This window comes from Cetorhinus maximus, chromosome 4 (genome assembly GCF_964194155.1).
Source record: "Cetorhinus maximus chromosome 4, sCetMax3.hap1.1, whole genome shotgun sequence".
NCBI classification, from domain to species: domain Eukaryota; kingdom Metazoa; phylum Chordata; class Chondrichthyes; order Lamniformes; family Cetorhinidae; genus Cetorhinus; species Cetorhinus maximus.
The window spans coordinates 52,635,380-52,649,672 of NC_135882.1; the positions used below are offsets into that span (position 1 = coordinate 52,635,380).

General features: G+C 39.6%; 1 protein-coding gene across 2 annotated transcripts in view; it reads left to right on the top strand.

The window, feature by feature from the left end:
* The window catches only part of rad21b (RAD21 cohesin complex component b), a 52,326-nt gene that overhangs the window by 13,244 nt on the left and 24,789 nt on the right, over positions 1-14,293 (top strand). The window contains exons 2-5 of one of the 2 annotated variants that reach the window (XM_078540196.1): positions 949-1,185; positions 6,859-7,037; positions 7,541-7,670; positions 12,995-13,094. In XM_078540196.1, the coding sequence (XP_078396322.1) occupies positions 6,894-7,037; positions 7,541-7,670; positions 12,995-13,094 (374 nt within the window). In that variant the 5' untranslated portion in view covers positions 949-1,185; positions 6,859-6,893. The remainder of the gene's footprint in view (positions 1-948; positions 1,186-6,858; positions 7,038-7,540; positions 7,671-12,994; positions 13,095-14,293) is intronic. The other variant, XM_078540195.1, reaches the window with a different exon arrangement.

A 14,293-nucleotide genomic window follows, 5' to 3' on the forward strand; every position in this document is an offset into this window, starting at 1 on the left:
GCAAAAGGACAGATTAAGGCAGCACTTCCCAAACTATTTTCCAATGTGACCCAATTTTAACACTTGAAAATTAATGCGATCCTAGACTCCAACAAAAACGAGAGCAATTAAGCAGCATCGTAACATTCAGTACACAACTGTTAAAGTTCATGGATTGTAGATCAACATATAACAAAATAGGTATGAAAATCCTGGGTCCTCGGTTACCAGGCTGCCTCTGGTCGCTAATTCCACATTTGCTTCCTTTGCCACCGCTCCGAGAAGCTGCTCTAACACATTCACACAAACATATAGTTGCATTACAGCATGCCTGATTAGAGCAGCCACAGCCAATCAAAGTGTCCAACACAGGGACTTTCTCTTGTGAATGTTTACTTCCCATTGTTGGGACAATACAGCGGGGTGGGAGATTAATGTGATTTTGTTGCTTCCACCTCAGTCACAACCCACCGTTTGGGAACTGCTGTGTTAGGGTATGTGGCCCAAATAAGCATTCCTTATACAAACACAAGGAATTTGAAGAACAAATTGAATTGTAAAAGCAAATTTAACTCGGAGGATACTGTATAACATGGTAAACATCATGGAGACATGGCTACAAGATGGTCAGGACTGGGAACTAAATATACCAGGTTATAAGGTCTACAGGAAAGATAGGGAAAATGGTCGGGGGATTAGCCTTAATAGGAAGAATGAAATCATTACCATGATAAGAGAGGATATAATGAGTGATAAGCAGGCAGTGGAGGCTTTGAATTGAAGATTGAACTATGAAATAGGAAAGGATTTAAGACTGTAGTTGGAGTTCTATACAGTCCCCCATGGTAATAGCTTTGAAGTGGTATCTGAGATTAGACAAGCATATAGTAAAGACAGAGTAGTTTTAATGGAGGATTTTAGTATTGCTGAAAAAAGAGACGTCTAAACTTTTCGTCTTGCACTCATCAGGACATTCGCAAGAATACCAATATAAGGGGAAAAACAATTTATACTGTATGTGAAGAGATTGCGGATTGGAAACGCCACTTGCCAACCGTGGATAATGCACCACTGATGGTGACTGACAGTTAACTGCCAAGAATTATTTGCAATTTAAACCAGACAGCGTGACCCTGATTGGTCAAGGCATTGTCCTGAGGAATGAGTCAGCGAATGGCTGTCATTTATTTTGTTTAGCTGAAACAGGTATGTACATGTTCTTTCTGTCTGCAAACAACAGGGCCCTGTGTATTAATATATGTAGCTTCCAGTACACGCAGATGTGCCACATTGCGAACCCAACTATCTTAAATTGGTCATCAACATAATTCTTAGCACATTGAAGATTATTTAGCAAATGTTGTCCAATCGCGGAATCACATCTAATGTTGGACACTGTTTTGAGTTTTGCAAGTGCAGGCTGGTTGGGTATGGTCTGTACCCTGCCCGTTGTGAACAGAGGCTGGGACATGCTGTTTGATATGATCCGCCAGTCTTTGGGATGTGTGACCTACATACCTAGCATCACACTGGCCCTGAAATTAATATACCACATAACTCATTTGTGTGATAGGCAGAACGTCTTTTTGGCTTGATGGCAGCATCCTGTTAGTGGTGAATGCCACTCGTATTGTTGTTGCACAGTAGCAGCATGAAACAGCTAGTTTCCCTTGTTTCTCAATAAGTCAAGATACCTTGCCCTTCCAGGGTAATCTGAGATAGACTGGGCACTTTTCAGGGCCGAAAGTGATGGTCTTAGGCCCATTCGTGAGTTTATGTGATATGCAGTGCGAAATGATCTGATCAGGGTAGCCATTATCCTGCAGGATGCCTTTGATGCGCCCTATTTCAGCATCAAGCTTGCATGGTGAGCAAATGGCTTGGGCCCAATTTACAAGGTTGCTGATAAGACCAACCTTATAGCGTGTGGAACTGTAATAATCCCAAAGTGTATATTGACCAGTGAAGGTAGGCTTGCGGTAAACCATGGTGGAGAATCCCCTGGCAGATTTCTCAACTAGTACATAAAGGAAGGGGAGTTAATTTGACTGCTCTATTTCAAAGGTGAATTTGAGTGCAGGATGGAGCCCATTAAGACATGTAAGGAAATTATTAATGTAGCTGTGGATTTAAATATAGCAAACATATTGGAAATATACAAGGCGTAGAAAGTTAGGTGTCATTCCATCAAAGACATGTTTTTCATGGAACCCAACAAAGATGTTTGTGAGAGCTGGGCTTACAGAGGATCCCATGGCAACACCATCTGTTTGGGTATACATGGTGTCATTAAAACTGAACTGAACTGTGCGAATTGCCGAGTTCATAAGTTCAATGAAAACTGATTCACACAATGGTGGCGGATCTAGATCTCCATGATATAGTGTTGCAGTGCAAATATCTTTGGCTTCCTTAAGTGGAACATTGCTGAATAGGCTGGCAATGTCACATGAGCACATGGACACAGCATTGCTATTGATATGCATATCCTGTATGGCCTTTGCAAATGTGAAGGAGTTCTTCACCGTGTATGTGGAAAGCTTGGTCAAAATTGATTGTAACAATTCGCCCACCCATTTAGTCAATTCATTCAGTGCAGAACTGGTCATAGATAGGATAGATGTCACAGAGGGACATCACTTTTGTGTGTATTGGGCAGCCCATACATACACGGACATAGCGACCCATGAGGACGAACCCTGTCATATATATATCACGCTGTAGCTCATCGCTCTCACACAAGTCCAGTAAGTGTTTTTTAACTTACTTACAAGCAAGGCTGTCCGGCCATGTTGAGCAGCAGGGACAATGGAGATGAATTTGGAATTGTCGTTTAAGAATGGTGTGCATTTTGTTCCATATAGTCACGCTTGTTAAGGATGACTGTTCCCGTCCCTTTGTCAGGTTTACTGATGTGTATGTCCAGATTGGTCTTAAGGCCTCGCAACACTGCAAGACATTCACATTGCATGTTAAAGTACGACAGCTCATTTGGAATCCCGCAATATGCATATGCTGGATCAGCTAGGCACGCTTTTGAGGTTTCAGCGTCTTCAGTGGATGCTGGTTTGTGGCAGAATAGTTGGAAGTAGAGGAGTTTGAACTCAGCAAATACCTCTTCCTGTTTGATTTGGGCTAAAGGCACACCAAAATTGAAATCATGCGCAAGAACAAACTCCTCGCTTTCTGAGAGTACATAGTCAGAGAGATTTGTTATGTGTTTAGTGGCATCATTAATTGTGTTGCCCAAACCACTTCCATTTAAGTGAGTTTATGGTGCGGACATGTTTCAAAAGGGTACTGTTTATGAAGGATTTTAACTTGATGTAGATTTGGAGAAGCAAACTAACTTGTGTCAGAACGGTAATGAATTTCTTGTGTGTCCAGCATAGTTTTCTGACAGAATGGACTGAATTTTCGCTCCAGGGCTTCTGTCCCAACGCTAAGCTAAATCTGGGTCAGGAACTTGGAAGTGCCAGTGGTGAGCCCCAGGAAGAGATTCTTGAGGAGGTGGCAATTTAGTGGTCACCTCTGAGAACCCCATTCAATTATGGACAGTGGATGGACTCCAGAGGCTGGAGGGGTAACAGGTGGACCTCTAGCACTAAAAAATCTGTAGCCCCCCCTGTCAGAGGTGTGTGCTGCTGAAGTAGATGATGAAGTAGTGATTAAGCTAAACTTCTGATTTAATTCTAAGAGAGTTTGCTGCAGGCCACTTAAAAATTGACTACACAAACCAAGAAATTTTGAATAAGCACCACAGCCTATTTTAAAACAAAAAAAACACTTCTGCTTATGGACAGACAGCAAGCGAGCAAAGGAGTTCAGTTGTGCCTCTCCTGCCTTGGAACTCATGACGTTTCCCAGTGATGTAGGAAGTTTCAAGTAAATAGAAAAGGCAGAACAAAAAATATTAAAGACTCCTTACAGCTCCTTTTTTTTAAATCAGTTTCACCAAAATTGATGCGATTGAAACAAACAATGAAAGCTCGATTGTAAATAGATTGCTGTAAAAACAGTCACACAGTTATGGATAACAGCGTGTTTGACCTGTGCTTCATTACAATATAAACATTACAGTACTGCATAAAAAAGAACCTTTAAAAAATGATTTATCATGCCTAGCCATCCTGCACACTGTTTAACAGTTAAATCAAATAAAGCTTGCCTATACACCAAACAAACTGTGCCCTCTAACTAGCAGAACCTTCAGTATTAGCAGCACCTGCTAAGACGATTTTCAAACCTAAACAAAAGCAACTGCCACATTGCCAAAAGTGAGCCCTAGTACCAGATGAGTTGGTTGGGTTTTTTAACCTAATTGGTTACTAGGGTTTTTCACAGCCTGGCAAAAACATTTGTGAAGAGCTTAACACATTGAGCCTAAATGGTTCAACCTATTAGTTTCAGTGATGAAGTATGACACTTCAATGAAAATACCCAGAATTTTGCAAGTCATCTAAATGTTAAATTAACAGGAGAAATATCTGTGCTAAAGATAGGAAAGGGATTTATGCATGGAGATTTTATTCTGAAATGATCTATCATTTTCTCAGTTATTTAGTTGACTATCAATTAGTACAGCACCTCTCCACATTTCATGCATGACACTGCCCTCAATTCCACTCTTTGTTATGTGGGCTTCCCCTTTCATACCCACATGAGCACCTCTGGTGTAACACTGTGTTCTATCCCATTTTTCATTTATAGCAACCCTTTGGTAAAATAATCTTACTCTGGAAGTTAAGGATAGTATTAGATTAAAAGAAGAAGCTTATAATGTTGCAAAGATTAGTAGTAAGTCTGAAGATTGGGAGTGTTCAGCAAAGGGCCACCAAAAAGTTGATTTTAAGAAAAAGAAAAAAATTGAATCTGAGAGCAAAATAGCTAGGAATATAAAAGCAGGTTGTAAGAGCTTTTACAGGTATATAAAAAGGAAGTGAATAGCTAAAGTAAATATTGGCCCCTTATAAGCAGCGACAGGAGAAATTTTGGGGAAGGAGGAAAGATATTGAACAAATATTTTGTCTGTCTTTGCAATAGAAGACACAAGTTGCACACCAGAAAATAAGAGGGTAACCTTGGTGCTAAAAAGAGTGAGTAAAATAAGGTAGTTAATATCAACAGAGTAAAAATGTTGGAAAAACTTAAGGGACTAAAATCCGACAAATTCCGAGGATCTGATTGTCGAGCTCCAAAGGTTCTGAAAGTGATAGATGCAGAGGTAGTGGATACGCTGGCTATGATTTTCCAAATTTGCTTAGATTCTGGAGTGGCTCCAGCAGATTGTACGTTAGTAAATATAACACTGTCATTCGAGAGAGAGAGAGAGAGAAAACGGGGAACTACAAGCCAGTTAGCCTGACATCAGTCGTCAGGAAAGTGCTGGAATCTATCATTAAGGAAGTTTAACAATGCACCTAGAAAAGCATTATATGATTAGAACAAGCCAACATGGTTTTACTAAAGGGAAATTGTGTTTGACAGATTTATTTGAGTTCTTTGAGGATGTAACCAGCAGGGTGAATAAAGCGGAACCTGTAGTTATAGTATACCCAGAGTTCCAAAAGGCATTCAATAAGGTGCCACGGAAAAGGTTGCTTGGGGAAATAAGGTCTCCTGGAGTTGGAGGTAATGTATTAGCATGGATGGAGGATTGTTTAACTGACAGGAAACAAAATGTAGGTATAAATCCGGCATTTTCAATTTGCCGAGTGTGACTAGTGGAGCACCGCAAGGATCAGTGCTGTGACCTCAGTTATTTACAATCTATATTAATTACTTGGATGCAAAGACAGTAAGTAACTTATCTAAGTTTGCTGACAAAACAAAGCTAGGTGGGAATGTAAGCTGTGAGGAGGACACAGGGAGTTGCAAGAGTATAGACAGGTTAAGTACGCGGACAACAAGATGGCAGATCAAGTATAATGTGGGGAAAGGTGAGGTTATTCACTGGCTATAAGAATAGAAGAGTAAAATATTTCTTAAAAGGCATGAAACGTGTGAATGTTGATGTTCAGAGAAACTTGGGTGTACTTGTACAAGGAATGCAAAGTTAGAATGCAGGTACAGCAAGCAATTAAGAAGGCAAATGGTATATTCCTTTATTTCAAGGGGATTGTTGGAAGTACAACAATAAAGAAATCTTATTACCACCTCTGCTGCAAGGAAAACAATCCCAGCTTTTGCAATCTCTCCACATCTGAACTCCCTTATGCCTGGTAAACCTTCTGTGTACCCTCTCCAACAACAACAACCAGGATCTTGACATTCTTCTTAAAGTGTGATGCCCAAAATTGTATCCAATGCTCCAGCTGATGTCCAACCGAGATTTCTAAAGGTTTTTGTATTTTTTTGTGTTGTGTTCAATGCGCCTATTTATAAAGCCAACTATACCAAAAACTTTCTTAATTGCCTATCAACTTGCTGTACACCTTCAAAGATTTTTGAATATGCCTAGATGCCTTTGTTCTTGAACCTTCCTTAAACTAGTACCATGTAGATTATACTACCTCTTCATGTTGATTCTCCCAAGTTGCATCACTTGACTCATAACTGCATTAGATTGATTGTCTTATTTCTTCCCATTCTGTCTCCTGAAGTTTGGTATAATCCTCTGCACTGTTTACACTACATTGTCAAGTTCTGTATCATCCACAAACTTCCAAATTGCACTCTATATATCAAAGTCCAGCACCTTTAGATGTTGCAAGGAGAGAAATGGTCCCAATACTGACATTTAGGGAATTCATTGCATTGTCTTTCCAGTCAGAAAATGATCCATTCTTTGAGGTGAGGAAATTGGAAAAGAAAAGTATATTGTGTATGTTATGTAAAATGGATCTTCCAGTTGATTTTTGGCAATTTTCTTTTTCTTAGGTTTATGATCTTGGGTTAAAAGATAACAGCAGAAGATGTTTTACGCTCACTTCGTGTTGAGCAAACGTGGGCCGCTAGCCAAAATTTGGCTTGCGGCCCATTGGGACAAGAAGCTCACCAAAGCCCACGTGTTTGAATGTAATCTGGAAAGCAGCGTGGAAAGCATAATTTCTCCAAAGGTAAATATTCTAATTAGGTCCCTTTATCTGGGTCAAATATTTGTAAACAAAATTAATTCTACAAATATATATTTACATTTTTTTTAAGAAGTTGTCTTTCAAGTATGTGTATTTTCTCATGCTGCAGTTACATTTTGTTGTGGGAATTTTATTTTGCAAGTGTCACACTAATAGCTGTGTACACTATTATTGATGGGGTGTATGGTTGATCTCTTGTGTAGTTGTACTCAGTAAGTTGGATGGTCACTCTTACCTATTGGTTATACTTTCACCTTGCTATTTTTCTCTTTCTAAGCCTTCTCCACCATTTCTTGCATTCTTTGCTACTACTTACCATTAACTTCCTTTGCTTTGTCTTTGGGTGGTATGGAACGGTGTGGCAGGGCAAGAAACTGCTAATGGTTGCTGGCCGCATTTGGGAATAGATCATGACAATGAATGCTTGATGGAGGATTTGGAAAAATTGTTCGTTGTTAGTAGTTTGTAATCACTGTCTTTTCCAGGTCAAGATGGCTTTGCGAACCTCTGGACACCTTTTGCTGGGTGTGGTGCGGATTTATCACAGAAAAGCCAAATACCTGCTGGCAGACTGTAACGAAGCCTTCATAAAGATTAAAATGGCTTTCCGTCCAGGTAGAATATTGGTATTTTGCTTGTATACTATTTGTGTTTTTAATATTTTTTTAAATTTGTAGAGGAAAGTTGTAGAAGAAATATTTAGGTATTTGTTTTCCTTTGTGGGCTGCTTTGGAATGGAGCTTCAGGAACGCTTAGAAAATTTGTCAGTGTTCTTGTCAACTTGCATAGATCTTGATGCATATATCAGCAGAACTTTGTTTTTAGTGCAGAGAACAGTCATTTCCAAAATTCCACAAAGGAAAATCATAAGTAGAAGTGCAAAACTGACTGAGTTGTCTGGCCTTCATAGGCTTGACTACTAAGACTCCGAGCTATAGTTTTGCTACTCCTGTTGCAGTTTGTTGACATGGAATCTCTTGTATTATTGGTTACTGGTCTCAACAGAGCTAGCTGCTAAATGTTTTTCCATAATTCACAGTGCATGAGTGTAAATGCACAAAGTGTAATAAATAAGTATGGTGAGCTGCAGGAACAAATACCCACATGGGAATAATGATGTTGTGGTAATAATGGAGACCTGGACAAGGACAGGACTGGGTACTAAATATTTCTGGATACAAGGTCTTCTGGAAACATAGGGAAGGAAAGAAAGGAGGAGAAGTAGCAGCATTGATTAAGGAGAATATTATAGTACTGGAGAGGAAGTTGCCTTGAAAGCTCATGGGCAGAATCTATTAGGTTTGAGTCAAGAAACAATTGAGGCGCCATTACACTACTGGGTGTGTTCTGTAAGTGTGTTCAGGAGAACTTTCTTGTTGGGCCGGAAATATACTGATCAAGGAAAGAGACATTGTGGATTCAGGTTCTGAGGAATGAGATGAGTCGGGTTTCAGTAGGGAGCCGTTTAGGGAACAGTGGCCATATTATCATAAGGTTTGGATTAGCCATGGATAAGGACAATGAGCAAATTAGAGTAAAAACATCTAATTGTAAGAGGGTCAACTTCAGTGGTTAAGAACAGACCTGGGTAAATTAGATTCAAGGATTGGTAGGCAAGAGTGTAATTGAAGAATGGACTGCCTTCAAAGAGGTTGTTCAGGTACAGGCGAAGTATATTCCAATGAGGGAGAAGGGGTGCACAACGAAGGCAGAGCTCCCTGGATGGCAAAACAGTTAGCAAGTAAAATGGAGCTGGAAAAGGGGATGTCTGACAGCTGTCAGATTGCTAACACAAGTGAGAACCTGGCTGATCATAGAAAATTCATAGGAGAAATGAAAAGGCTAATAAAAGGCAAAGCAAGAGTGTGAGAAGAGACTGGTAGTTAGCATATAAGGACTCCAAAAGTTTTCTCCAGGCATATAAGTAATGAAAGGTAGTAAAAATCATAGTAAGAGGAGGCAGTTGACATACTGGATAGGTTAAAAAATGATACAGAAGAAGTATTAGAAAGTCTGGTTGTACTTAAAAGTTGATGGGGTGTATCTCAGGATGCCAAGGGAAATAAGGGTGCAAATTGCTGAGGTATTGGCCATGATCTTCAAATCTTCCTTGGATATGAGGGTGGTGCCAGTCAACTGGAAAATTTTAAATGTTGCACCTTATTTTTTGAACAAGGATGTTACGGTTAATCCAGAAACTGCAAGCTTTGTCAGTTTAAACTAGGTGGTGAGAAAATTTGAGAGATAATCCAGGACAAAATTAAGTCACTTGAACAAGTATGGCTTAATTTGTTAAAGACAAATCGTGTATAATTAACTTGACTGAGTCTTTTGATGAGGGTAATGTAGTTGTATATGGACTTCCAAAAGGCATTTGATAAAGTGGTATGTAGTAGGTTTGCCAACAAAGTTGAGGACCATGGAGTAAAACGGATAGTGGCAGCAGGGATACGAAGTTGACGAAGTGACAGGAAACAGTGGTGGTGAATGGTTCTTTCTGACTGGAGGAAGGCATACACTGGGGTTCCCCAGGGGAAGGTACTAGAACAGGAGCTTTTTTGATACCGAGAAGTGCAAAGTAATACGTTTTTGTGCCAAGGTAAGTTGAAAAAATGATTAAAAGGGCATACGGGATCCTGGGATTTATAAAAGCACAGAATACAAAAGCATTAGGTACGAAGAACCTTTATAAAACTCCATTTTGGCCTCAACTGGAATATTCTGTCCGATTATGGGCACTGTGCTTTAGGAAGGATGTGAAGACTTTAGTGCGTGTGCAGAAAAGATTTACAAGACTGTTTCCATGGATGAGGGACTGCAGTTACTTGAGTAGGTTAGAGAGGCTGGAGTTATTCTTGGAGAAGATAAGGTTGAGAGGAGATTTGTTAGAGGTATTCAAAATCATGAGGGGTCTGGACAGAATAGATAGAAACTGTTCTTGAAGAGTCAGGAACCAGATGAGACAGATTTAAAGTGAATGACCAAAGGTGAGGATAGGAAAAACTTCTACACAACTGTTGGTTAGGATCTGGAATGCACTGCTTGTGCGTGTGGTGGAAAAGCAGATTCAATCATGTTTTTCAGAAGAGGAAAAATTTGTTGAGCCATGGGGAAAGGGTAGGGTAGTGGGACAAGCTAAACTGGAGAAAGCTAGCATAGGCTCAATGGGCTGAATGGCCTCTTTCTATGCTGCAACCTTTCAATTCTTTCTGTGATTCTATAACCTTGAACTATGATCGTACAATATAAATTTTTCTACCATCTACAACATTAGTCTATAATCCACATTTTTCTAAAAGCTGAGTAGATCTGAGGATGTGCTTGCTGCTCTGTACAGGGTGAAGAGAGGGGAAAAGGGTACATGACAATTCTTTAGGCCCAAAATCATTTGCCAAGTTTTTTGATCATTATGCAAAACTTTGCTTGTTTTCACCATTGAGGGTTGCAAACCAGGTCTGCCGTTGTAAATTCAGTAACAAGCCTTAGAAACCAACAAAGGACAGCCAAAAAGTTGATAAAAAGCGGGGGGGAAAAATGAGAGTAAAGTAGCCAGTAATACAAAAATAGATTGTAAGAGCTTTTATAAGTATATAGAAAGAAAGAGTAGCTAAAGTTAACTTTGGTCCATTGGAATCAGAGATGGGAGTAATTATCATGGGGAATAAGGAAATGGTAGAGGCATTGAAACATATTTTGTCTACCTTCACAGTTGAAGACACAAGTTTCATTCCAGAAATAGATGGTAAACTAGGAACTAAAACAGTGAGGAAATTGGTGAAATTATTATCAACAGAATAAAAGTATTGGAGAAACTTAAGGGACTAAAATGCGACAGCTCCCTGGGGCTTGATGGTCGACGCCCTAAGGAGAAGGCTGCAGAGATAGTGGATACGCTGGCTGTGATTTTCCAGAATTCATTGGATTTGGGAATGGTCCCATCACATTGGAAGTTGGCAAATGTTACTCTGCCTCTCGAAAGGGGGGAGAGAAAATGGGGAACTACAGGCCAGTTAGCCCAATATGAGTTGTTGGGGAAATGCTGGAATTTATATTTAAGGAAGTTAAAGGAATTATCAATGCACATAGCATGATTAGAACCAATCAACATGGTTTTACTGAAGGGAAATCCTGTTTAACAAATTTATTGAAACTTTTTGAGGATATAACTAGTAAGTTAGATAAAGGGGAACCAGTAGATGTTGTATTCCTGGATTTTCAAAAGGCTTTCAATAAGGCACTACACAAAATGTTAATAGGCAAAATAAGGGCTGATGGAGTCGGGGGTAATGTGTTAGCACGGATAGAGAATTGGTTAACAGATACGAATCAGAGAGTGGGCATAAATGGGACTTTCTCAAGTTGGCAGGTAGTGAATAGTGGAGGGTCAGTGCTGGGCCCTCAGCTATTTACAATCTATCAATGACATAGTTGAAGGGATTGAGAAATGTATCTAAGTTTGCTAGTGATCCAAAGATAGGTGGAAAGGTAAGCTGTGGGGAGGACACAAAGACCGCAAAGAGATATAGACAGATTGAGTGGGTAACAAGATGGTAGATGGATTATAATGTAGGGAAGTGTTAAATTTTTCACTTCAGTCAAAAGAATAGAAGAGCTGAATATTTTTTAGAAGGTGAGAAACTTGTAAGTTGATGTACAAAGAGACTTTGGTGTGCTCGTACAATGAAGGCAAAAAATTAACATACAGGCACAGCAAGCAATTAGGAAGGCAAATGGCATGTTGGCCTTTAGTGCAAGGGGATTGGAGTACAAGAATAAAGAAGTCTTGCTAGGGTTTTGGTGAGACCACATCTGGAGTACTGTACGCAGTTTTGGTCTCCGCATTTAAGAAAAGATATATTTTCCTTGAAGACGGTAGTGCGAAGGTTCACTAAATTGGTCCCTGGGATGAGGGTGTTGTCCTATGACAAGAGGCTGAGCAAATTGGGTATGTTTTCTCTGGCGTTTAAAAGAATGAGCGACGATCTCATTGATAAGTACAAGATTCTGAGGGGTTTGATGAGGTAGACACGGATAATTTCTCCTGGTCGGGAAATCTAAAACACCAGGCAGAATCTCAGTATAGGGGACCGACCACTTAGGTCTGAGATGAGGGGAAATTACTTCAAAGGGTTGTGAATCTTTGGAATTCCCTACCCCAGAAGGCTGTGGATGCTCCATCATTGAATACATTTAAGGCTGGGATAGACAGTTTTTTGGATCTCGCAACCAAGGGATATGGGGAACGGGTAGGGAAATGGAGTTGAAACCCAAGATCAGCCATGATCGTATTGAATGGCAGTGCAGGCTCAAAGGGCCTTATGGTCTGCTCCTCCTATTCTTGTGTTCTCGTGTTTATAATGTTAAAAAACCATACATGATGTAACTTCAGAATTGAAATGTGTCTTTTGATCCTTTTGCTCCTCTCCAAACAGCAAGCAAATTTAGCATCAATTTTCTGAATAAAATTGTGAAATATGAAATTAGATAAAAGGAACTAGTTTGTCACTGACTGGAGCCCAACAGGTTCAATATTTACATGCTTGGTGTGCTTGTAATTCTGAGGCCAAACTAAGAAGTTCAAAGTTGGAATCACAAGAACAGTATCATATATGGGTGAGAGTGATCCCAGAAGACTTGCAAATTCTTGATCAGTTTCAAATTCACAAGTCCCACTACACTTATTCAAGATGAGTACTGTGAATTCATCTTGCTTTAAGATTTTAAAGATATATAGACAGTATCTGAGCACAACTGCACCAAGCAGCATGTTCAACCATTGGGATGTGAGTGGTAATCAGCTCTCATGCTCTAATCAGAAACTATTAATTGACTGTCCATGTGACACCCTATCCTATTTTGACTGTTCTGATTCCTAGAAGACTGTGTTTAACTGCATATTAACTATTATTAAATCATCACATTTGATATCTTCATTATAGGTGTTGTGGATCTCCCAGAGGAGAACCGAGAAGCTGCATACAATGCGATCACTTTGCCTGAGGAATTTCATGACTTTGACCAGCCGTTACCTGACTTAGAGTAAGTGTTTTTAAATCATGTTTGCGGAAGTGAATACCATAAAATAATTTCAGAATTGATTTAAAAGAGGCATAATTCAAAATGGCAACTTACCAATGACTCATGATGTTTAAAGTGTCATAGTTTGGGGTACTGAGTGATGTAGGAATGAACAACGTTGACAAGAAATAACTCAAATCTACACTGATTTATTTCAATCAAGACAGAACAATTGACCTTGGTGGTGTTGTGCTAAAGTGGAGAATTCAGCCAGGTGTCCCAGTGCTGATTGTTATCATGTAGTTTTATTTCAATGTGTGTGTGGGGGATATGGATGAAGACTGAATCAAGCTTAGTTGTAAAACATTCAATTAATAACCTGCTGAAACCTAGTACCTTAAATTCATGTGAAGGAAAGCCACCTGGACAAGGTGTCAATGTTGTTACTGGCTGTAGAACCATACCTTAGCACTTGTCACTGTGTTAAGGAGGGGGATAAGTTGGGGGAAATCTAATAGTTGCCAAACATGATCTAACTTTTTTTTGAGCGAATATGGAAGCATAAAATTAGCCAAGCTATTCACAGAAGCAACATGGAATTAGAACAAAGGGCTCACTCATCACTTTGTAAACATGTAAATTGAAAGATACGCTCAATTTTCAAAAGCCTGTATAATCGAATAACTTAAAATGCTTTTTTTTCTTCGACCTACAGCTCAAAAATATTAACTTCTTCGCCAATGTTTTTCCAAGCCTTTATTACTGGCATCGACTCCATTCTTGGATATGGTTCTTTGCATGTTAATTGCCCTCCAGTATGTTGCCAAATAGATCATGATCCCATGTGGAAAACTTGACAAACATCACAGCAGACTATTGAAACATGGCATTACATATGAATCTGATTTTGGCTTTATTCAACGCCTGCACGGAAATGCAGAGCTGCTTGACAGTGACTAGGAGTGAAAATCCTAGCCAATATTTTTTTCTCTTTCCTTCTTAATCCAGGGCTACAAAAGCCAACTGGTTGCACACCTGAAATTAGACAGTGCAATATAGACTGAGCATTGAACAATATTAATGCATGGTGGTGATGGCTCAATTATCTACTGTGTAAATTTGCTGAGGCACTGCGGGTGCTCTATTTTACTTCTAATTAGCAGTGGACTGCGCAATGATGTGCTTGGCTGAGAAAAGCCATGGTTTCCAAGATGGTCTCT